Here is a 25,385-nt window from a genome sequence, read left to right as displayed (position 1 = left end):
TTGATACTACAGTGTGCTGGCTGTCGTGACCTCTAGAGTTGAAGCCGTCCATCAGAGTGGAGTCTGTTTCTGAATGGAGAGATGCAATGTTTGAGGGGTGATGCTGTGGGATTGCACACAAATCCTATACCACGTCATTCCTCTCTCTATGAGCTCCTCTCTCGACCAGTGAACCCGTTTTATTTTCCCCTTCCCTCCTTCTCTTTTGCGCACACACATACAGCAGGCAGATTGATGTGTATCTGACCGTCAGGAAGCTCTCTGCAGCTCTTCAGCCCTGGAGAGCAGGCAAATGACGGCACATTTCACTAAAAAGCACCTCAAACGTTGTTGTCTCTATTTGATGGCACACCTTGTGCTCGGCACTGATGGTGAGGTGAAAAGATTAATTGGGCAATTTTTTTCTTTTACTAGTTTAATGGACGTGAAAGGATAACAACATGGAATGAAAAGGGGCACATTTCATGTATTAGAAGTTCAATGAAGAAAGTGGGGGGTGCAGAAACAACAGGGCTAAAAATGGAAAAGCACTTATGTCCATGGGGTATCAGAGGGCACTAAGCACAATAGTAAGAATCACTTAAGAGGCTATAACAAAGATTTGAAATGTTGCATGAGAATCAGATGATACTAAGGTATGTGACATTCAGCTGCTTAGGGGGATACCAGCAGAGACGTTTGCATTTCAAGTGAAACAGCAGTGGATTGTGAATATTATATAGTTATTTTCTTTACTGCATTCAATTATATGGTTCCAGCTGGAGGTATTTGTAATGAAGAAAAAATCCAGATTTAAGATAGTTCAATTCTAAATCATAAAACAACTTAGCAGTGTATCCAGTTTTGCCAGAGAAAATGCTTCTAGGGGATTAGTCTAGATGTGACTTAGCCAGTATGTTTATTTCGGTGAGAGCTGTTTACCACGTATCACACCAATTGTAAAAATGATGCTCAATATGAAATAGCTGACATGATGATACCATTTGTTGTAGGTAACCCCAGATGTTCCCAGGATCCCAGTAGAGGAAGCAGCTAACGTGTTGTTTAGTAACGCTTTTTAACTCATCATAAACTCTATCACCACCCATTCCTGACCTTTCATCGGAAGGTGCCGTGCTGAGGCCACTTTACCTTGTCTACCGGCGGAATGCCGGAGCTTTGGCCCCCAGCCGACAGGAGGGTGTTTATCACAGTCTCTGTCAGAGGAAGATGAGGTGGGGGGAGGGGGGGGAGGGGGGGGGGGGCTGAACTGCGACAGCAACTCGCGTTGCTATAAGCCTGTGAGTCATCGCTGGAGGGTTTAACTCTTCGTGTGCCATGATGAGGGTGGAAGTGAAAACTGCATATTGTTTTACACCAAAATGCTCAAAAGTGCTTTCTCTCTGTCACTGTGAAAGGTTTTTTTTTTTTGGTAGATGGGGAACACATTTTTAAAACTGTGGCACGATTGTGAATGTTTACATACATTGTAAAAGGAAAATTTTTTTCTTATGAAAAGGTCTGATTTTAATAAAATATGTTCAGGAAAGTTTGCATGAAGGGAACTCTACATAAAATCACTCTTTGATATGTTTATGTGGATTTACACATAACATCTACTCCCAGTCTCACAAAGCTATCTCCAGTCAGTTGCTTCTAGAAAGCTGTGCTACAGACAGCAGAAAACTATTTTTAAACCCAGCTAGGTTCTGGTATGCAATATCATAAACCTTAATCATTTATGTCGATTTTTTTAGGGCCGCTATTGCGTGTGTTCTGTGATGACGCGGTGGTCAGGTGTTGCCTCTTATACGAGGGGAGCTGTCCAAGTGCTGAACCAGAAGAAAACAGCACCGCTCCCGAGGAGATGCCATACACCTTCGCCGCTGTCTGAGCTTCATTACCAAAGGTAAGACACATTTTCTTTAAGTCTTAAATATGTTTTAGTTTAAATTAATAGCTCAATGTCTTAGACTAAAGACAATTGTTGTTAATCACGTTCGCTTTTCACGGTCTCGACAAATGTCATGATTCTGATTTTCTATGTGATGAACCCCGCATCCTCATAAATTGATCACAATACAAGGTTGTTGTTTTGCAATTATCGTGAAATAACGAGGAAACAAGGGTGTTTTAGTAAAAAATGATTGTGATGTTATTGGACAATGGATGTTGAGGTTGCCCATAACAACGCAGTGAATGACTCATCCAGTGATGTGAATGTATCTCCTTGCGCACAGCATCATATCATTGATAGGCATATACAAATACCGGATAAAAACAGGCTCGTGCACATTTGTGCAGGTTGCTTTTTTTGTACGTTTTTTGATAGAAAAATTTACAAAAATAAAAACATTTTAAATTCCTTGACTAACATTTAATACACTCTTGATTGCAGGTAACAAATTGCCTATAATGCTGCATTTCCACCACAAGTTGCCCGTGGGGGGAGCCGTGGTCCTGCTCGCCTTCCTGCTCCATGGATGCACCGTGCAGGCTGCGTCTCTCCCCCGCCACTACAGGCTCCGGGGAGGAGAGAGTGAGGCGCAGCCGGCTGCATACCCACCTGGCTCCGACATGATGAAAGCCCTGGAGTACATTGAGAATCTGAAGCAGCGTAACGGGGGACGACCTGAGCCCGCGGATTACGACGAAGTGGAAAAGTTCAGGGTCCTGCTTCAGCTCGCCTCGCAGCAGGACGAGAGTCCTGGGGACCGTCAGCCAGCCCCCGGGATACAGAGGCAGGACATTACCGCTGAGCAGCTGATGAAAGCCCTGCTCAGCTCTCTCCAGGATCGGGCTGGAAAAGACACGAAGCTCGCTCCCGTTTCAGCGCCCCGGAACGACCGCCGCACGCACAGGCACCGTACCAAAGACACGGAAGTCCCGCAGAGCCCACCGTCAGAATACAGTAACTTCCCCAGACCCCACAAGAAATATCCGCTGATGTTTGAGGACGAGGAGAACACAGACGCTTCCAAGCGGGCCACAGAGGACCTGGATGAGCAGTACACACCTCAGAGCCTCGCCAATTTACGCTCCATCTTTGAAGAGCTTGGGAGGATGCCCACGATCGGGGGACAGAAGAGAGATGTGTTCGGGGACGATGATGACGAAGAGGAGGACGGGTTCAGTCTGAGAAGCCAGGCATACGAGGATGTGGCAGGAGGAGAGGAGTGGGTCCCCGTGGAGGAGAGGGAGGAGACGGAGGAAATGGAGAACGGGAGCCACGAAGAAATGGAAAGGGCGATCGGTGAGCAGGAGGAAGCAGACAGGGAGGAGATGCAACGCCGGGCGAGCCAGAACCAAGAGGAGGGGGAAGATGATACTAAGATGGTAGACTACTACCTGCTGAAAGTCCTGGAAATGAGTGATCAAACGCAGAAAAGGGATGCGACCGGAGAGCAGAGAAAGAGACTGATCCGTCCCTCCATAGTGGACCCTCGGACATTGAAGGACTTGCTGCAGCTCTCCCTGAAGCTCCACGTCCCCCCACAGGACCTTATCGACATGCTGCTCACAGAGGAGCTCAGGAAGCTGCACAGAGAGCCTCCGTCCTCCTCTCGCTTCACCACCGGCCAGACCCCAAAGATCAGGTACTACAGCCGCAGACTGCCGGTGAAGAGCAAGCCCATCCACGACGACATGGACAGAGAAGACTTTTTGGACATCATTGGAGTGGAGACTATCAGTAACGAGTATCCCTTGGTGCAGAGGCCAATGAAAACACCCCCATCCGCAGACAGAATCCCAGTGGCGTCCATTCCTGTTGCAAAACAAAGTCCGGTTAAAATCCCTGCCCCCTCCGGGCGCAGGGAGAACCTATTCTTGTCGGAGCTCAACAAAATGCCGCTGAAACGTCAGTCTGATGTCGCTGATGATGAAGACGATGATGGTGGCGATGTGGAAGACGAGGTGACCACATACCTGGCGGCCAAAATCCTCACAGAGTACCCCAACCCCATCTCCAAACGGGACACCCAGGCGCAGCTGAAGGGACAGTTCCCCTTTGACCTGTACGAGCGGGTCATGAAGGATTACTTGGGGCAAGCGGACACTGACCTGAGGCCAGTGGTCAAGAGGGAGACCGAGGGGGCCACAGAGGACAACGTTGAGCCCCCAGAGATGCAGGGGAACGAGGAGATAGCGGCCAAGACCTCGGCTCCTCAGACCGTAAATGAAGAGGAGCACCGTGAAAAAACTGCGGCTGGGATGTAGCCTGATGCCCTGCAAGACGCACGAAATGATCAATATAGTATTTATAATGTCTCAAAAAAAAAGTTTGGTGGACGTGATCTCGTTTACAAATTTATATTATAGCTGGTATTACTAATATCACCCAAACGAAAAAATAACTATAGCAAACTTACAGGTCCAACACATTTTTAAAATATATACTAGTCCCTACTTGCTGCAGGAACATTGTAAAAATATTATAATGATATCATAGAAGATTAAAAGGTGCAATCCGTGCATACATGAGAAAAACAAAATATATCCTTAAAACATTTTTGATTTGTTGTCACTCTTAAATTGCCAATTAAAACATTGACTAAAATAAAAATCTCAATGAAATCCAAGTTATTCACGTTTTGTGATGTTGTAAAAAGTTTGTTTACATTAATGGTGTTGTAAACAGGCCTATATTTTCAATTATAATCAACTGAGTAATGGTATAAAATGCTTATTTTTCATCCATGTCAAACTATTCAATTACATATGTGAATATATCTGTAAATTATAAAGTATAATGCTGACTCGGCCTTAACACAAGCGTACAGTATGACAGAAGTACTACAGGAACATTACATGCCGGGTTGAGAACGAGTGTTGTTGTGACTCGTGATATAATCAGGGTTAGTGAATTCAATGTTATTATTATGGATAATTATTTCCAAGTCTAAATATCAGACCGTCGCCTGCCTTCCAACCCTTTCATACTGCGAAGCTCTGTATTGTTGGCCTACCAGTGGTTGTGCTATGTATGCTCATTTTTAAATCATTTTGTACATGTTCAATAATGTGTGATGAATCACAGATGAATAAAGCATCAGATGTATTATTTTTCTTCTTGCTGAGTTGTGTTGCCTTATTAAAAACACACCATACAAAATCAACCAGGTTTATAATCAGATGAAGCTGGGGGAAATTCTTAAGGGAATTTTTGGGGTTTTAAATAATGTTGATCCTGTAGTAAAAGCTAAATTCCACGAGGCTTTATAAACTTCATATACACAAATACGGTAAAGAAATGAACAAAGCAAACTGTTAATCAAAATACATATTTTTATTTTAAGCTCCAACATCAGAAATTGCACATGGTAAAAAAGTGATATTCACCCACACTAGTGAGTCCTTTGAAAGACCAATGGTCCCTACAATGTGGAATAGGCAGATACAAAATAGTAAGACATTTATCATCATTAATCTCACTACAATGTTTTGAAATATGTTGTTTTGAAATTATTATTATTTGGTATTAAAATATTATAGTCACTGTCGAATGAGATTACAACAGTTTTTCCCAAAATTAATCGGCAGTGTTTTAAGAATAAATTGACTCACTTCCAATAAATCAATACAAGCCTTAAATAATAATCCACAAATTTAGAAATCTAAAATCCAGATCCTTTTTATACTTCATTTACATTTTGAAAAACAGCAATCAATGTGAAAAAAAACCCTCCCCCTTCCTACAATTTAGCGCATGACTCTATACTAATATTAGACTTAAATGCAGTTACATTGCAGCAAAGCTCGAGGCAGAAGTGGAGCAGACATTCAGTATGCCAGTTTTGTCTTGTGTTCAAAATGTTCATTAGAATCAATGTAAACTCGATATCCATATTCAGAAACTTCTTCGATTCATTTACAGTACATTTTGTTCCTGTATTCCTCCCCGCTCTTCCTACAGTCCCTTTTCCGACGGGTTAAAAAGCAGGTTTGCTCATATACTCCTCCATTGTCTAGAGAAAAAGGACAAAGAGTTTAGTTTAAAATTCCAGTTCCTCACCTTGTAAAAATGCATTATAGTACAATTAATATTCACAGGCACACATTAACACAGCACCTGTTATTAAGTGCCGAGCATACCAACTAACACAAGCAGAACATCTAACCTTTCTGTCCATATTCAAGGTCATCCAAACAGCTCCACCTCAAACCACTCACTGCTGTCACCCTGAAGCGATAATGGTCAAAATGAATGAGAGGCTACGCTGCACAGAATCCAACACTTGATTAAAAAAGTGTTAGTCAGCCCTACTCAGAAGCAGAAAACAACACACCCAGTTAACTACTGTACCACACGGAGCCATGACCCTACAGGAAGAGCGGGAAGCATCAGCCAAACACTAAACCTACGCCACGTTCCAGGAAAATCTGTCTCTCACTCGCAATAACACTGGCTGAGAGAGAGAGAGAGATACACAGACAGAGGGGTGAGGAAAACAGCAGCACAAACACAAATCTACACAAAAAGGAGCTAATATCCACAAAGCTATAAGCTTTAAGAAAGACAGGCACACCAGGGACTCAGCACCACTGTTGTGGAACTCATTACGAAGCCGACTACTAGCGTTGTAAGTTCAAACACACACACACAAACTGAAAAAAGATCCCATACTGGAGCTTGATTCATGATTAGTTGTATAAATAACGTAAAGCAGGCATCTGGATTGACCCTAGTACCCCACAGGTTATATTTAATTAAGAATACAATCAACACTAAGCTACATTTAAAACACGTCGCTGTTTCTTTAATTATCGAGAGCCATGCAACAGATGTTACATGCTCCCACACCACCGATGCAAGCCACGCCTTGTGTTGTTGTTTGGTGTTGTGTATGAGAGTGTGTATCTCACCTCCTGTAACATGTCTGAGGCTTCAATGGAGCGATTCACCATTTGTTTGGAGGTTTCTTGTATTTCGCCCCCCATTAGAAACTCATCCAGGATAAAATAGGCCTTCTCAAAGTTAAAGATTATGTCCAGTTCACACACCTGAAAACAGGTTATTCACATTTTTATAAAACAGTGCAGAATTGACTTACATTAATTTAAAACTGCTGTTTTATATCATATCAAAAGCCTTATTTAGCAGTTAAAAGGTTCTTATTTAAAGCGATCACGTTCAACAGTTACACTATGGTTACAATCGCATATTCAATTAAAAAAAGGGTGAATCACAATCAAATACATTGCCAAAGTATTTGTCCAGCAGCTCCACATAGCGGTGAATAACCTCCAGGGCTATCAGCTCATTTTCCTGGTTCTCTATGGCCAGGCAGAAATACAAGCTTGCATACCTGAGGAAAAGATGACACAGTGATGACTTGCAGCAGATATAAACATAGAGTCTTTAATCTGTAATGTATTTTCTTGATTAATCAGGTAGTGGTTTGGTCAACAAAATCAGAAAATGGTGAAAAATGTCGATCAGCCTGAAATGACATCCTTAAATGTCCTGTTTTGTCCACATCTCAAATATATTCAGTTTAGTCTCATAGAGTATTTAAGATACCTCAAAATATTACAGCTGGAATTTGGAAATTGGATTTTCTTTATTATGCTATTAAAAAGAATTGCGAATACTGCAATAGTTGACAGCTTATCTATTATTCTTTGCAGCTTTAATATTGGAGGAGTTATGAATAATATCAGCAGGTGTAACTATTAGTACAATTTAGCCCAGTGGTCCTACTGCTTAAGAAGCAGATACAATCATTTAAAGTAGTTAAACAAACATGCAGGAGCAGCACCCACCTCTTGTAAATAATCTTCAAGTCTTTCCAGTGCAGGAAATTACAGGAGCGTGGTTGCCGTGACAACACCATGGTGGTCATGTCCCTGGTGATTTTCTTCTTCTCACGTTCAGTCATGGGCGTGAACCACTTCTGCAGACGCAGTTTCCCCTGGCGACTGAAGAGGAGCAGGAAGCGCATCTGACAGCACAGACACAGATCAGGGTCAAAGGGGTAGTGTGATGCACGCAAGAACAAAGGGGATTACATGTATGAACAAAAAGGCACACGGTCTTTGCATATGACATGATTAACTACCCTCTAACACAAACAAGTCATGGCTCATTAAAGAGTAACTCCGCTGACCTTACAGTCAGCAAAGGTCAACAACTGTTGGAGGAGGAGGGAGTTGGGAGTTTCCTTTAATGATTCTCAAGAGAGCTACAGACTTAGTTTTTTCGATGTTTACAGATTGAGTTCACAAGCAGTGGAAAAGCCTTAATTATAATGAAAATGGTCATTAATTTACCCAATTATGTGAATCACTCAATCAAACACTGTTTCCATAAATTCTCCCTCTCAGTTGATGGAAGATAGATTACAAGGACGGAAAGAAGGTTTCGTGTTTAAGTGCAATTGATGCTTTGGGCCTTTGTAAATGATGTGAAATATCTGTGCAGAGTGAGCATTTCTCACAGACTGAATAGTGTAGGAATCGTTTCTTAATGTTGAGCAACAAATGTTCCATCTGACATATACAACCTTGTACAAGGCACACTATTTCACCTTAACAGAATTGAATCCTATTATTTAATATATGAGGTGACAAAGAATCCCTGAATGTGACTATTGTCAGAGTTCAACTGAATTATTTTTGTTGTAAGGTGGACAGAGAGACAAACATACAGCTAAAGACAGTTATCAGGACTATAATAGGCTGGCATATAGTCAATTATATTAGAATAACAGTAGGCATACAACTTATCTGGTTTTTCCAGCGAAGAAGGGTATCTGCGTCAGCCCGTAGGCAAATTGATATGGAAAGCATGAAACTGCCACCAGGGCAGTACTTCACTAAAACTGACGAAACCTGTTTAACTTAAGGGACCGGTCGAGGAAACATACACCTTACTTACGGTTGTCGTTTGAGGTTATTACAAGACAAAAAAAAACAAACATGAAACCTCACAATAAAAAACAAATAAGTATTCGATTTCTCGGCCGAACAAAACAAAGAGGCTTCACTATGTAACAGGAGGAAGTATAAAGGTGTAACTTTAGCTCTTAGCTTTAGCTACCTGACCTCCGACAACAGGTGCAACAGGTGAACAGCTTGACGCTATTTTACAGCCATGCGTAAAAACAACCATGAAACGCTTACCATTTTGACGCTGCTCCAAGAATTAAAAACGCTGTGAAATGATTTTAAAAAAACACTAACCCTTACAAAGGGTCAACTGGTCCGGCTAAACACATATCTATCTGTCGTTCAGCACAGTGTGAAAGTTGGTTAACTCCGCCCTGCTGGCCGTGCCTGCTGCACGCGTCACCACACCTGATACCCATCTGGATTGGTTATCGTAGATCTGTTTTACAGGAATGTATCCCATCCCAACCTTTAAAGATCTAACACGTGATTTGACCGGAGTATTTCAATGAATGAGCTTATGAAACTGTAACTGATTTGTATCACTTTGTCAGTATTTAACTGTTATTTCCATGCTGTGTCGTCAGAGAGCAGCAAGGGCTCCCTCTGTCTTCTTCATGTGATCCTGATCTGTCACAGTGGCTGACAAGGAAGCTGACTGCAAACTGCTGGACTTCTTGGGATTATTATTGACTTTATAACATGTCTTTTTATCGAAATTCGATCTGGTTCATGAATGGACTCCACCAATACACAAGGTCAGTCAAAGCTATAGAGTCCTTTGTAAATTATCTAGAGATGTAGGCCTAAAGAAATTTCTGGTGGAGTAAAAATGGTTAGTCTTGCTTGTTGGCTGTCTAAATGTAGAATTAATTGTTTGTAAAATGTGTTTCATGTCATTTCTGAATTTATTTTTAGTGTAATATCAAAGGTCTGGTCACCGTATGGCACACACTCAAACTAGCCGTTATGCACAATTACAATAGTCCCATTGGCAACTGATGTTTCTTGAGGATAGCATTTAAACCACTTCACTCTACTCAAACTAATATATGGAGAAAGGAAAATATGACCGACTTTGATTAGTGTTTCCTCTATTTGGATTTAGGAAGGGATATGAAACATCATCTAAAGACTTTGAGCCCCAAGACTTCAATGTGTCGGTCGTGGGAAGGACTTTTATGATCACCGGAGCCAACAGTGGGATAGGAAAGGCAACAGCCATAGCTATAGCCAAGAAAGGTAAAAAAAAAAAAAAAAAGAGAGAGATAGGTATGCTCTCTGCCATGCACTTCATATGAATAGAAAATAAACATTAACGTTTTTTGTTTCCAGGTGGGACAATCCACATGGTGTGTAGGAACAAAGACAGAGCAGAAGAGGCCAAGGTGGACATTGTCAGTGAGTCAGGGAACATGGTGAGTGTCAACAATGAATGGGGAAAAAGGTGACAGATTTCATGATTTATGAAAGACTGAAACTAATATGGTTATTCTAGGAGGTATACATCCATATTGTGGATATGTCTGAGACACGCAAAGTATGGGAGTTTGCAGAGGCATTTAAGGAGCAGTATCATTCCTTAAATGTGTTGGTTGGTATCTCTTTTATCATCAGAAATCTGTCTTTATAAACATCATATGCGGTTTGCGTCTTTTTTGACTGGTCTGTTATTGTTGCTTGACAGATCAACAATGCAGGGTGTATGGTGAACACAAGAGAGGTGAATACTGAGGGACTGGAGATGAACTTTGCCACCAACGCAATGGGTTAGACTCACTCTGATGTGAAAGAGAGTCATGCTGCTGTAAACAAAACCGTTTCAAATTTGAATTTTCTCCATCTCCTAAGGGGTATACATCCTCACCGAGAGTCTCATACCACTCCTACGTAAGAGCCGGGATCCAAGAGTGGTATGAACACGCACTCTGTCTCAAACACACACACACACACACACACACACACACACACACACACACACACACACACACACACACACACACACACACACACACACACACACACGCACATCTGCATCATGTGGACAGCATAATGCTACATTTGTCCAGGCTGGAGAGGCTGTTGTCTGAGCACACTGTGCCTCTTTTCTCTCTGCCTGTTAGATCACTGTGTCCTCTGGAGGCATGCTGGTCCAGAAACTCAGAGTCGATGACTTGCAGTCAGAGAAGGGCTACTTTGATGGCGTCATGGTTTACGCCCAGAACAAGGTACGAGAGTGTAAGAGGTTTTAAACAAGTGTGTTTGTGTAGGAGTTCTCCTTTTTTCATCTGCCTTGCTGGTGTTTGGATTTGTCTGTGTGATATGGGGGAACAGAAAAGAAAAAATACAAAAACAAAAGAATGCAACATTCATTTACAGCAGTAGTGAATAGTGTAGAGGCACATTTCTAAAATGAAGCATTTATGTGTTATCCTTCTCAGAGACAGCAGGTGGTGCTGACACAACAGTGGGCCAAAGCTTATCCAGTCATCCACTTCTCTGCGATGCACCCTGGCTGGGTAGATACTCCAGGTACTGACTCATTAGGCACCTGAAATCAATTGTGGCCGCTGGCAATTTTCCTTTTTCTTTGTTTTTATACTTTAAAATTTTTTTTTTATAAATCACACACACAATTTCAAATAATCCAATGTTCACATAAAAGTATGGAACATTGACAGAGCCCATTTATGCTCTTTTATACTTAGTTACTTTACTTTTGTATGTTTTCTTGTTAAAACATTCATAATTTCCCTCTTACTTGTAACAAAAAATATTAATACAATGTATTTCAACTGAGCTTAAGTAGGTACTGATTTACATACTTTATACCCCCACTGGTTGCTTTGAAAATCAGCAACACTTGATCCCAAATAACCTCCTAAATAAAGATCTGCCTTTTAAGCTTAATAAATGTTTATCTAAAAGCTGTGATTTTGAGATACGAGACAGCAGATATGAGGTAAATTAAGAATTGATTATTTCTACATTTAGCAAAATGTTCATGTTTGTTCAAATAAGTCGAATATGCATTACAATTATTAAAAATGCATAAAAAGTTCAAAAGTATATTTATTACCCCTATTGTTTTTATTATTATTGTTGTTATTATTATTATTATTATTTTTAGCAATCCGTAAGAACCAGATTTGTAAACAGCCCTTTCACTCTGTTTGGCTTTCACTTCCCCTTCTAATCCTTGAATATTTTCTAATCTGTAAATGATGTTTCTGCTTCATTTGCCTGAGTAAAAGAAAGCCAGTAAGTCACTCTGTCAAAATACCCACGTATGTTTTCTTCCTGTTTCAGCTGTTTCTGCATCAATGCCTCAGTTCCACCAGATGATGGGGGAGAGGCTGCGCAGTGCGGAGCAGGGAGCCGACACCGTGGTGTGGTTGGCCTTGTCTAGAGCTGCTGCGAGAACACGCAGTGGGCAGTTCTTTCAAGGTGAGCAGCATGAAGTCGGTTTGGTCCATTTTATTTTTTTTGTTGAATTCTGACGGACTGTGTGTTGCAGATCGTGCTCCTGTTCCTGCCCACCTGCCTCTGGCCTGGACTCACAGTTCTGCTGAAGAGATTCAGAGCTTCATGACTCAGCTGGAGACTTTGGCCAGAGCCATTCTACCTGATGTAGCACACCACAGTCCTTCCACACCTCCAACTGTATAAGATCTGTTACTCCATAACTGACCAATTCAAACATCAAGATCAATTTCTGAAAGTCATATTTTCAGGGCAGTGCAATGCTCAGTGTCACCTGATTGTTATGTCAACATGTAATTGGACTGTGTGCCTCACAAATGTAGCAAACTATTGACTTTGATCGAATAGCTCAATAGCATGAGCGTATCTGATTTTCACTTGTGGCTAGCACATGGAAAGGTGTACCAGTGTTTGTATTGTGGGCGCATTATTCTTTCCTCACTTAGTGCTGGTAACTTGGAAGTTCAAATGTCTTACTCTTCCCAAAAAGTTACATTTGTCTCAAAATATTGTACAAAAGAATACATATAAACAAAGCAGTCAACACTTTTGGAGACTACATTCTGTTCATTATTTTGGTTTGCAATTTGGAAATAAATATCCCAATGAGGATAAATATGTAAGAATGCAGCAGAGCAGTAAGGCAGAGCATACCTGTGAAAAACTACAGAGCATCAATACTCATTATTTTTATTTTGTAACAATCCACATTTGCGGTTTTTAATAATTTTTATTATTTTTATACAGTATTGAAACAAAAAAAATAATGTGGTGCATTCACATTTTCCCAAGGGATTCTTTGCAAGTTTGATCTCTACAAGGGTAAAACAGTGAAAAGCTTGAAGCTGGATTCATCCATGTTAGAACTCACAGGGAATAGGAAGACCGGGCCTGATTTAAAAATCATCTACAAGTTTTGATGGATTTTATTTCTGCGCCAACATTTAATTCTGCATTTACGCGTGTTTACTGTGTTTTTGTAAAGGGAGGAGGAATCAGGTTCCCAGCATTTGTCTTTAAAAGAAACTTCCAGTCCATGCGTAACAACAGTCCAAAGAAAACAAACAAATCCCACCCACCCCCCGTCCCACCCCCGTCCAGTCCTCTCATCCACAGTCCATCTTCTATGCAACGTAGGTGTACACTTTGCGATCTTCTGGCGTCCTTGCCAAGTATTCTCTTTCTATTAGTCCTTCTATGCGCTTTTTAATTACGACAGGGCTCGGAAGAAAACGTGCCCGGAGCTGTTGTGTTACCTGAAGACACAAAGAGACAGCATGTAAGAGAACAACACCTTTCCAACAGTAAATTAGCCTTTTAATTACATTACTCTGCAGAACGTGGTTGTGAGAAGCAGAGAAGATGAAACAACGTTGGATTCAATTTGTTTTCAATGTTGAAAGTGAAGGAAAAATATGTGTTCCTTACCTCCGCCACCAGGACATTGTGCTGCATCTTCTTCCTTGACTTCATGATTCGGACAATGGCTGCCTCGATCTCATGCTTCCTGTCATCGTCCACTTTCTGCCGCGTCTCTTTCCTCTCGGGGTCGGATTCCCCTTGTTTCGCAGCAACTGGGAAAATAAAGTAGGAGACATGATGAGCTTCAAAGACACAAATGTAGAAAAGGTGCAGTTTCATACAGCTGCGGAAAAAGCTGTTTTATTTATAGACATGTCTGAGTTCAATGATTTTGTATTCTATTAACTACTGAGAATTTCTCTGTGTTGGAATTCAACAGACACCGGAATGGCTGCCATACATGTAGAGATAAAGATTTAAGAATAAATAATACATTTGAAGTGGTCTCTTAATTTTTTCTGGAGCTGTATAAGCAGGAATAGCATGTCTTTATCTATGGATAATAGGAGACTATCATATCCTTTACCTAACCTAAATGCATGTGTACTACTGTATACAATGTACCAATCTTTAGTGACTGAAAGCAAAAATTTATATTTAAAATACAGGGTATCCAACTCCTATCCATGCAGTTATCTTAAGACTACGGAAACAAGTCGACATGATCATGTTTTAAGTGTATCGAAATGACCATGGACAGAAGCTGGCCTGGAAATGAGGTGTGATTTTTTTGTTTTTCTGATGCATGTGTTGTGCACAAACGTTGCCCACCTGTCTGTATTTTGACTCTGTGCAGTTTGGAAGTAAACTGATCATTAACTGTAAACACGTGGCCGCTCTCGATCTCTTTAGACTTTGGCTCCTTGGTGAGAACTCTCTGCGTGGGCTTCCCACAGGCCAAAGACTGCAGCGCTCGCACTAACTCCCGCTCAGGAATATCCGTCTCCTGCTGGATCTCCTGTAGACGGGGACAGAATGGTCGCTTAAAAAGAGGGACGAAGAATTTATGAAATGATATCTATGTAAAGGTTAAAGGATCTAATGCGAGAATGATACTGAGATTCAGTTTAAGGTGCTTCACTGTGTCCCCACCTCGAAAGTGCACTTGTCTCTGTTGTTGAAAAGCATGAGGATGGTCATCTGGAAGGTGGAGACCTGCAGTATGTGCTTCCGGGTGTTAGAGCCGGTCACCTGAGCACCCCCCACACCCACCTCTGAACCATCCTCCTGCAGATGAATTAAAAAGGGAAAAGGAAGTTTGGTTTAAACCTAAGAAATGATACTAAACACAACTGTATCATGAATGCTGCAGTTTATAATAAAAACGGCTAATGGCTTTTTGGATCTACCTTTTTAATAGTTCCGTAGAAAGTTGCGTTAAGGTCTGCCCCCCCCATATGGTGTTGCAGTGTGAGTTGTCTACCACTGTGCTTAGCGAGGTAAAACCTGTAAAAGAAGAGCCTAGTTCTTTAGAAACCACACAGAAGTATAAACGTTTGAGTGAATTCAGATGCATCACCTTCTAAAGACTTCAAAGGCGTGTCTGGGAGAGGGGGGGATGGTGCATTTAGGTGTTGCTGACTGTGTAGGCCAGTAGCCTGTCGTGAGGACTCTTACTGTGAGGTCCACACCACTTAGAGATGCCTGAAAGAGATGCATGGTAGTTTCTTTACAATTTTTTTCAATACAAATATGACTGAACAGAGTCGATCTCCAGAAAAGAATAACTACATTTCAACAAAGCTGATGTAAAAACTTCCAAGAATGAGTTCTAAATGCTTTTCAAACTAAGACATGTTTTTATGTGTTGCCTTGTTGTGAATTAGTGTTTAGTTCTCTGAGAAGGCCTTACCGCTGTGGTTTGTATGTGTTGCCTGAACTCATCCATGGTAGTGTTGGAGATGCTCATGTCTCTGAACATCCCTTCCAGTTTCGAAGTGAACTGACAGCCACATTCTGTCTGCAAAGGAGTAAGTCAGGACATTGAGTTAGTGGAAAAGAAAGACAAACAGTACAAGGGAAATTCATATAGCCCGGTTACCAAAACCTCGTCCTTCTTTTACCTTGAGCTTAGAAATCATGTTCTTCTCCGAGTCGTCTGAGACGCTCTTGTTGCTGAGGAGCCTGCGACCCAGATGCTGCTTGTAGTACCTTTCAAACACATCCTTCTCCTGCATGAAGCGGAACAGCACCATGGCCTTGTCGAGGATCGACTCCACCTCCTGTTCTGTTAACTGTTAACCGACAGGGAAATCAGTTCACAGATCTGTAGAAAAATGTGCTTTGCGTCTGAGGAGAATTCAAAGGATCTACATACCCCTTTAACACCCTTCTTGAGCTTGTCATCGATAAAGAGTGAGAGGTACTCTGGTGAGCGGGAGTTGAGGTTGAGGAAATACTCAAAGTCTCCTGCTATGGTTTGCTTAAAGAGTCTGTCATTGTTGAACGACTCGAGGAGGAAGCGGTCGAATCGTGTCTTCAGGTCGAGCAGGCCCTGTGGTGGAGAAAGATACACACACGTGATATAACCCACAAAGACAAAATCACCCTCTCTATCAAAATGTCAAGAAAGGATCAGCAGGGGTCTTATCCCGAGATATAAAGAGGTGCTTTTGGACTAGGGCTGCACGATTAATCTAATCGCAACCGCGATAGGCTGCGATTTAGTTAAATAACAATGTGTGTGGTGAGATTGAATACGTGTTCGCTGTCAGTGTGCAGTCTGATCATTATGTATGCCCCAGTTTACACACAAACTACTTATAGTAGATGAACTACATTATTCAAAAGTTTACAGTAACTTTGGATAATAAGACGGGAGAAATAAAGGGGGCGCTTTCTCTCCCCCTCTCCCCGTCTCCCTTTCCTGACAGCATGTCCGTATCCATCTCATGCAGCTCGCTGATCCAGTAATGAGTGACAATACAGTGAAGAGTAAACACATTTATAACTAGTTCAGCTTGTTCCAGATGTAGATAAGATAGCTAAGTGTGTTAGGTCTTTAATTTGAGGTATGTGTCCTGATCACTGATCGCTCTCACGTGTCGTATTATACTTCACTCTCATTTATGTCTATATCGATCAGATGCAGAAAGATGACTGCCTACTTATCGAAAGATACCTAAACAATAAGCGATGCTTGGCAATGGGGTAAGGCGGCATAGTATAGCGCAGCATTATATGTTTACATGAGAGGTCAAAAATGTCTTTGTGGCAGCGGGGTGTATTCGGGTGCAGGCTGCGGGAGTGGTGTGAGTGGCTCAGTCGGAGGCCAGACAGCTGATCAGAATCAGGTAATGAGTCACTGAATAAAAGCATGTTTGCAACCTGGTTCTGGTCTTCTTTTGCAGTAGACTAGGTCCTGAGTGAGGACTATCTCCCCTTCCACGCCCGACGAGAGCGACTAGTTCCGTACCGAAGTTAAATTGCCCGTTTTGCAATAAGGGTTAGGGTGATTTGAGTTTGTTAACACCATACCAAGCAGTCCTTCCATCATTGAACCCCGGTGTGAGCGTTCGCCTGAACAGGGACTTGATGAAAGGCCAAAACCAGGTTGCAACCATGCTTTTATTCAGTGACTCATTACCTGATTCTGATCAGCTCTCTGTCCTCTGGCTGAGCCACACCCACCACTCCAGCAGCCGGTGCCCTAACCACACCTCGCTGCCAGTCTTATTTTATGAAAATGTGTATGTTTTCTTAGATTCACTGTATAGTAGTGCAGAAAGTATGAAGAAAAAACCTTTACTTTCAAATAAGATATCATTTGGTATTTAATTGATCAAAATCTAAGTTATTTTCAAAAGAGTAGCCAGCTACTCAGATATTTTTGTTAGTGTATTTGTTTATGATTCTTTGAGAAATACAGATTTCAAAATGATCATTTGTCTGTGCTCTTTCCTTTCCCTGACCAAGCAAGTACATATTACACAATAATCGCAATAGGACTTTTTCACCAAATTGTGCAGCCCTATTTTGGACTCATTTCTCACACAGCATACCTGGATATAGTCGACGGGGTTCTTGCCCTCTCCCTCTTCTGACACCAGAGCTTTGCCTTGCTCCCTCAGGTAGGAGCTCATACACTCGCACATCGTTTTCAGGCCATTTGGCACACGACTGAACAGCTTGTACATGCACGCCAGGTCTGAGAAGGGAGGCATGGTGGGGATAAAGGATGAACAAAAAAAAGGTTGAGTTTAAGCTGAAAAGTGAGCACAAATAAAACAGATACATTGTTGAACACCAAACAGGCAACGATTTTACCTTCTGTCTTTCCGTTCTTGAGCATATGGACAAGGCCAGAGTTCTCCATCTCCACTATGGTCTTCATGTGTTTAGAAATGAGCTCCCTCTCCACCACCTTGACAATGGGCTCTTCTGTAGTCTTGTCCAGGCAGTGCATAACCCGCTCAATCTCTTCATTAATCCGGGCCTCTACCTTCTTAATGTAGACACTGGCACTGTTTTCTGCTAGGAACTTTTGGCTCTCCATCTGAAAGAGCAGATCATTGTGTGTTTATATGTTACAAACAGTTCCAGTGTAGATGTGTGATAATGTTTATAAAACATAGAGACAGCAAGAACCTCCCGCAGACTTACCTGAAAGAATTCAGCTGACATATCTAAGAAAGGACCCTCAAAGTCCTCCTCATATACAGACCTGCCATCCAGGCCAAGGATCATCAGCATCTGGCAGGCGTTTCTGATGGCGCCCCTGCAATGGATGATAAAAGTGAGTATATTAGCAATTATTCAAATAAGTATTCTGAGGGAAATCATACATAGCAAAAATAACCTTCACAACAAAAGAAAATGCATATTGATCAAAATAAGGAATGAGACAGATGTACAGGAAAGTTGCTGCATGTCGACCACATTTCTCCTACCTGTCAACGACCTCTCCCTTCCTCTCACGAGCGATCATGTCGAGTAACGTCTGTCGTAGGTGGTCTCGAATGCAGCCGTAGCGAACCACCTGGTCCCTGAATATGATGAGGCCGAGGTTGTACACATTTTCCACATTGTTTTGTTGAACATAGACACGGTCCTGGGAGACAAGAGACAATCGGGTGAGAAAGACATCGAATAATGTGTGGATGGAGAGTACCATGGCCCCAAACTAACTCAGATACATTGTTATGAACATATGCATGTTGGGAACAAAAGGTGTATGTATACTGTATATTAAGGCATGTACAGTTTGTGTGAAAGCTGCTCATCTGACCTCCTCTTCACAGGTAAGTATTTATGTATGCTCATCATTGCAAACATAAAAGAATAACTACATCAACTGTGAGTCAAGTGGTTCAAATAACTTTGATTTGGGCTGGATAAACAGAGACTTATTATTTTGCAGCTTTTTAAGGTCATTAGAGCATTAGAGGAAAGGTGTCCAGAAATCCTGAGGTCAAGACATAAGCCCCATTCAGAAAGCATCACCATTTAAGGGGTTGTTGTTAATAACATATTTATAATGCAACTCATTAACAATATTTGACATAAAAAACGAGGAGGTGGTTTCTACTATCTTCTAGGATATTATGTAGCATCATGATTCATCAAAAAGCATCAAAAAGACCTTTCAATCTCAAAAGCTTGTTGGGCTTTCTGATACCTCTCCTTTCATCATTTGTGTAGTGAGTGATTTCCCGGATTACATTACATCATAAAAATAAAAAGCAGGTATCACTGGTTCAAATGCAAGTAAAGGTGATGGCATGCATGCTCAGCATTAAACAAATGTGTGGAGGAAAACAACGATCGCCTCAACTTCCCCTACAAAATACATAAAGTCTCAAGGGCCTAAAGACGGGGAGTGGCTTTCAAAAAGGTAAATAAAGCAAAGTCACAGCGGCTGCATCTGTCAGGCTCCCCTCTAGAGGTCAGCAGGCAGGTAACAACCGCAGGTGGCTCTCAGCACACGCAAGGTGAGTGTACTGTAGTTAAACAAGGGAGAGCCAACCCCGGGGTAAGGCCAGGACAGGAAAAAAGGAGAGTGCAGAACAAAGGAACCCCAGGAGAGCTGTGGTCTCTGTGCTGACTGTGCCATTGTTTAGCCCACACTTGTGCCTATCTGGAGGGATCACTAGGTTACACGCACCACACAGACATTTCGGGACTTGCTACTAAAGTTATTCACCTAGTTCTGCCAACTTTCCCGCAAAACAAATGCATACAGCAACAGAAGCTAAGTGTTAAGACTACAAATAAAGCAGCAGCTTTCAAAAGACAGAAAGGAACAAAGTTGAAGTTAGAAAACAAAAGGCCATTTCTTCGGTAGCACACAATTATTCACGAGAGGGAACACTATGACCCACTTGCAGAAGCAACATGGCCCATAGGATGGATGTAAAAATGTTGGTCTGATTGCCATAACAGCCACCAGTGCATTTTAAAAGCTTTGGTACAGTAACAACTACAGAACAATTAAAAAGCTAACAGTATGACGAGAGAGCATAGCAGCCTGTTTACCATGTACATGAGGATGTCTCTGATCATAACCATGGCAGTCTGATGGTCGTTCCAAGCCTGATTCAGTGTTTGCAGAAAGTTGTTATTTAGAGAGTTTAAGACATCTTCCCGTACCTGAAAATACAAACAGATTGACAGAATTAGGGTCACATCAAGATATTATCAGCAGCAACACGACCTTGAAAGCCTGCGTGTGTGTGACTGTGGACAGATTTGTGTTTCAACCTTGCAAGATGCAGTAACAACAAATGTAACAGGTGTGTAATTAAAAACAAAATAATGGTCACATTTGAAACGGGCATGGTTCGAGCGAGGGGGGGGCGTGTCTATGTGCATGTACAGAGACAGCGATAAGAGATTTTGTGATTGTGACCGCATTTTGCACATTTGCAATGCTATCACAGTGCAAAATCTCTGATAACTGTCTCTGTCTTTTACAGATGTGTTGCAAAATGAGAGTCAACTTTAAAGAGGGTTGTGGTCCGAGGAAGGGGCCATTGACCCCTGACCTTTCTGGTGTGACTGAAAACTGAAAAATGAAAAACTTGAAATTGTCTAGAAATGTAGTATCCAAATTCCATGTCGGTGTTTCATGCTTGTTCAAAGACATGATTATAAATTGATCTTGTTGTCAGAATAAGCCAACATGCTCTTTGCTGTTGAAAATGTGAAATCGAGAATTAACAATCAGTTTTTTTTATCCATGTTTCAGTAGCCTGAAAATGTAAACTTAAAACAGAGAGTCATGAATTATTATTGATTATCTAAATGATGTATTTGTTCTGATCTTATAGAGTTGCATTAGGAAGAATATAGTGTCTTTACTTTGTTGATGAGGTGCTCTGTGACGACCTCCCTCAGGCCCGTGTAGAGCTTCTCCCCATGCTTGTGGAGCACCATGGTGTAGGCATTCCTGTAGAGCTCCTCAAAGCTTAACCCACTGTTGTTCTTCCTCTGGATCTCCTGGATGGCATTCTTTAAAAGGTCCCAGATGTTGTTGACATACTTCTCATCCATTGTCATCTAGGAGGGACAGAGATCAAAGTGCGTTTACTTGAAAATGTTCTACCTTTGATTTCATCATGGTGGATGGCGAGAGTCAAGGAGTATGTATTGCAACACAATTAGGCGAGGATGTCATGAGAACCGTATTGCAGATTTCTCAAGATATTTAAACATATACATAAACACAGACTTCCACACTAAGCAACATATTTCTACCTTGCATTGGGGACAGAGGAGATACAGCAGTTTGAAAGCACTGACGTCTGATTGATTGGTTTTATAGTGCGGATTGGATTCTAAAGTGTAGCAGAATGAAGATAGATAGAATCGGAGGATGAAACCCTCTTTATTTGTCATATACATGCACACAGCAGAGCACACAGTGAAATTGGTCCTCTGCATTTAACCCATCTTAGTACTAGGAGCAGTGGGAAGCTATTGTGCAGCGCCCGGGGAGCAATGGGGAGGGGGGATTGGAGGTGTCCGGTGCCTTGCTCAAGGGCACCACAGCAGGGCCTAGAGGTGAACTGGGACTTCTCCAAGTAGCAGTCCACTTTCCATATTTCAAGTCTGTTTGGGGACTTGAACCGACAACCCTACGATTCCCACTCCAAGCCCCTACTGGACTTTTTTGGTAAACAAGCTAACATTTATGTTGGTAATAATTCCCTCCCTCTGTGATACCATAATGACAGTTGATGCCTTGTGCCGGATAACATTGCGAGCATATAGAAATTTGATCAAGCATTTTAGTGCAACAGCACAGGAGCTATAGCTAACGGAAAAGCCATGATTGAATCACTATTTTGAACTTGTCTAGCCATATGAATAGCAACAGAGAGCTGGATCAGTAATGTCAGTCATCTGGCAGAAATCAAAGCCATAACAAACCAAGAAGGGAGAATGTTTAAGAAATACATATATTTTTTAGGTGTATGGTTTACTGCAGAGGAAAATAAAATCTGTGGACTTTCAGCATCATGCATCAACTAAGGAACAGACATCTTTTTGCAGTGTGGTGATATTTTGGCTATCAGTGTTCAACAGAAAACAAATTAATATGAGGCGAGATCACAAAAACTGTGCCATTGTCTTGTCTACTTATCATGAAAAGCTTTACAACCCCAACGACAAAGCAAGAGGTGATTGGCTCTAGCAAACTAGGTAAATGTCCATGATCAAAGGGTTAAAAAAGGAATGAAAGCCAGTAATGTCATAAGCTAGGAAGATAGTTAAAGAGACACCGTTGCAATGCGTGTCAAACCTCTTAATGACCTTGCATATGTTCACCTTTCTGCCTGAAAATAATATGGTTATACATCTAAAAATGTAATTGTATGGCAAAAGTTTGCATGCAATTTGAATTGTATCTGATTGGATTTGTAATTTGATATTGTGGTTTCTGCCAAGTCACTCAGTTTTTTGCCTCCAGGGAAGAGGTAGTAGCTTACATGTTTGACATTTTAGGGAAAGAGCATAGTAATCAATAGAATCAGTATTGGAATAAGGATGAGATTCAAAAGCTACTATTTTGGGATGACATAATATGAATACCTTTATTGAAATGATGTTGACCAAGTGGTCGTGTGATGACATTGTAGTCTAATAGGCTGGTCTTGCATTGCATGTGGGGTCAACATTTCAATAGAAGATCAATTATGATCACTCATCTGCACACTGACTCATTCTGCCAGACACCCACTCATAACCCTGGATATCAAGCAGAACAAAAACTGTTTCACACGATCAATCTCAACAAGGAATTGGTGCTGCAATTTCGTCTATCAGATTGTATATACCACGACATGACAACTGCGCTAATAACATGATTTCAGTAAGTGGGTTAAGATGTAATTCAGCCCATGCTCAGCGTCAACAACATTAACTACTCAGGTTACCTTAGACATGTTTACTGTAGCCTTGAGTAAGTGCTGAAGTGGCGTTAGCTCTGAGGCTAACAAAACATAATAATGTGCAAATTGCCATCCATAACAGCCTACTCCAAATGCATGGTGCCGAAAAACACCACAGCCAGACATCTTGCACTTACAATAGCGCAATAATACTTGCTGACTGATTGCAACTTAGCTAGCGTCAACTTAGCTGAACACTATCAGGCCTGCTACTTAGCTTGCTACCACTTGCTAGTATGTCACTGATGAAGTTTCCTTCACGTTAAATATGCTAACAGTAGCTAATGTCAAACGACGAAAGCATTTTCAAATCAAGATAGCGTTTAACAACTTAACTGATAACACAGGTATGGTTGTTTCGGTTATTTGTCCTACTAATTGCATTTTTTACTGAACAATGACATGTTTTTCTCGTTTGACCATCTAGCTAGCAGGCAGTTGCTAGCGCAGAGACCTGTCATCCCCGGTACTCGAGTCTCATATTTAGCTTCACAGTGCTCACAGAGCCGGAAAATACTTACAGGAAAGGCTCGTATCCTCATCTTGGTGTCCTTCTTGGTGCCGCCTTTGAGGTTGGACATGATTAGTTAGAACGACTTTCGTTTCTAAGTTGACTTAAAGACTACATGAAAGGCAGTTGCTAGTTGGCTTTCTACGCCAGGAAAGCGACAGTCTAACTCAGTGACCTCCCCTTCAGGAATTAGGTCGGTCTGTATGTCTGTTATGTTGTTGTCACTCGCTCTCTTCTCAGTGGTTTTTGGCTAATGCTAGCTTGTATGCAGTGATGGCGGACGGCTGTACTCCACTGCGCAACGCCGAGATCTCGCGAGAGTAAAGTCACCATACTGACAGGTGCGTGCGTTCCACAGGTTGATGAGGGTAATAAAAACATTTGCGTTAGCTGTTACAGTGACATTTTATATTAATGTTTCGACGAAAAAGCTGTTGGTATAAAACCTTAACTTTTAGCTGTATTGTAATAATGTTACAAAATTCCCAGAGGGCAGAAAAAAACTTTATTTTGAAACAGTGATACACGTTTTGGTGCCAATTGCCAAAACAGATTTGATGCTAGGTAAAGGATAGCCTACGTTAACTCTATCTAGTGCAGGCCAGGCCATCATGTAGAGCGTGTAGGCTACTTTTAAACAGAAAGCATAACTTTACAATACCACTCTTCGATGTTGTCAGAAGCCACAGTTTATCATCATGCTAATTTGCACGTTTCTTTTGTTGTTTTCCAGTCCATCGTTCAATTTTCACATCATCCATCTGCACATTCCGATGACTGGCCAACGGCTCGAAGATGGAATATCTTCTGACTGTCATGACAACGCTTTCTGAAGGACAGAAGGAAAAATACATACCAGCACAAAGGTGGGTCAACACAACTCTATTGCAAAAGTATGGGAGGTTGAAACAATATTCAGATAAAACTACTAATACCAGACTGTAAATAAAACTAAATTTCAAGTAAAAGTACTGCATCAAGAATGGTCACATTAAAAGTATTTAAATACGATTAGAAAAAGGTAGGAATCCAATAGTACGTTACTTAAAGTATTAGGAGTAAAAGTCCTACTTGCTGAAAAAATGAAACAATTATTTAAATAAAAGCAGCCAATCTTCAGATTAAAGAAGCTGGAACTGTGAAATATTTTTGAACAAACAAATCTTATTCCAAATAAATCTTCTGTGAACCCACTCATGGTTTTATTTCTTAAATATCATTTTGGATGGTTTAATCTATACCAAATACTCATATTTTAAAAGTATTTCCTAAGTATTGCGTGTCACAATCTGAATTTATTAAGTAACTTGTAAATACATCTGTAAAAATAAACACACTGGAGTAATAAGTACAACATTGTCTTTAAAAATGTATTAGAGTAGAAGTATATAGTAATACAAGATAATAATACTCAGGTAAAGTAAAACTACCTCAAATGTGTACTTAAAAACACTACTTGAGTAAATGTCCTTAATTCCTTTCCACCCCTGAATGTATGACACAAAGAGTATTGTTCAAAGTCAAAATGGGAAATGTATCTATCAGTCTATCAGAATATTAAACAAAGAACCAACCTTAGAAACGCCATAAAAGAAAAAACTAATCACCACATAGGCTAGCTTATGCATATTTTAAAGTGTACAGCTCATTGACAATAAAGTCTACCTCTGCATTCTGGTGTCATGATGGGAACGGTTGCAATCTTTCGGAGATTAGCTCCCGCTCTCCTCCTCAGGCCCATGTTCTCCAGCTCCAGCTTTCTGATGTCC

At 41.2% G+C, this 25,385-nt stretch overlaps 4 protein-coding genes across 7 annotated transcripts; 2 read left to right on the top strand and 2 right to left on the bottom strand.

Annotated features, from left to right (window-relative positions):
* Positions 1-1,673: 1,673 nt before the first annotated feature.
* LOC134865498 (secretogranin-2b-like) lies at positions 1,674-5,049 on the top strand. Its single transcript, XM_063885045.1, has 2 exons — positions 1,674-1,888; positions 2,378-5,049. The coding sequence occupies exon 2, from the start codon at positions 2,395-2,397 to the stop codon at positions 4,195-4,197; it is 1,803 nt and encodes a 600-aa protein (XP_063741115.1). The 5' UTR covers positions 1,674-1,888; positions 2,378-2,394; the 3' UTR covers positions 4,198-5,049.
* Positions 5,050-5,247: 198 nt separating this feature from the next.
* LOC134865503 (AP-1 complex subunit sigma-3-like) lies at positions 5,248-9,269 on the bottom strand. 4 transcript variants are annotated; one of them, XR_010165970.1, is made up of 7 exons: positions 9,103-9,269; positions 7,744-7,922; positions 7,178-7,286; positions 6,844-6,981; positions 6,267-6,386; positions 6,099-6,160; positions 5,248-5,945 (listed from the first exon to the last, which is right to left on the bottom strand). XR_010165970.1 is itself a non-coding variant. In XM_063885069.1 (6 exons), exons 1-5 carry the CDS (start codon positions 9,103-9,105, stop codon positions 6,119-6,121), a joined length of 471 nt encoding a protein of 156 aa, XP_063741139.1. In that variant the 5' UTR covers positions 9,106-9,269; the 3' UTR covers positions 5,248-5,945; positions 6,099-6,118. The 4 variants fall into 4 exon arrangements, 3 of the variants coding, with proteins under 3 accessions (XP_063741139.1, XP_063741140.1, XP_063741138.1); XM_063885069.1 differs by lacking the exon at positions 6,267-6,386; XM_063885070.1 differs by lacking the exons at positions 6,099-6,160; positions 6,267-6,386 and having other exon boundaries at positions 9,103-9,268.
* Positions 9,270-9,359: 90 nt separating this feature from the next.
* LOC134865502 (dehydrogenase/reductase SDR family member 12-like) lies at positions 9,360-12,900 on the top strand. The gene is made up of 10 exons (XM_063885067.1): positions 9,360-9,626; positions 9,977-10,110; positions 10,204-10,286; positions 10,367-10,462; positions 10,556-10,637; positions 10,720-10,781; positions 10,992-11,096; positions 11,310-11,400; positions 12,178-12,315; positions 12,386-12,900. Exons 1-10 carry the CDS (start codon positions 9,571-9,573, stop codon positions 12,535-12,537), a joined length of 999 nt encoding a protein of 332 aa, XP_063741137.1. The 5' UTR covers positions 9,360-9,570; the 3' UTR covers positions 12,538-12,900.
* A 127-nt stretch (positions 12,901-13,027) lies between these two features.
* On the bottom strand, positions 13,028-23,920 carry LOC134865497 (cullin-3-like). The gene is made up of 16 exons (XM_063885044.1): positions 23,627-23,920; positions 21,013-21,210; positions 20,188-20,301; positions 18,603-18,763; positions 18,316-18,430; positions 17,980-18,208; positions 17,715-17,860; positions 16,031-16,207; positions 15,777-15,947; positions 15,566-15,673; positions 15,233-15,357; positions 15,063-15,159; positions 14,806-14,940; positions 14,485-14,671; positions 13,780-13,925; positions 13,028-13,607 (listed from the first exon to the last, which is right to left on the bottom strand). Exons 1-16 carry the CDS (start codon positions 23,684-23,686, stop codon positions 13,476-13,478), a joined length of 2,301 nt encoding a protein of 766 aa, XP_063741114.1. The 5' UTR covers positions 23,687-23,920; the 3' UTR covers positions 13,028-13,475.
* Between the last annotated feature and the right edge of the window lie 1,465 nt (positions 23,921-25,385).

The sequence above is a fragment of the Eleginops maclovinus genome, chromosome 6, assembly GCF_036324505.1.
Source record: "Eleginops maclovinus isolate JMC-PN-2008 ecotype Puerto Natales chromosome 6, JC_Emac_rtc_rv5, whole genome shotgun sequence".
NCBI lineage: Eukaryota > Metazoa > Chordata > Actinopteri > Perciformes > Eleginopidae > Eleginops > Eleginops maclovinus.
This window is presented reverse-complemented; position numbering and strand designations above follow the sequence as displayed.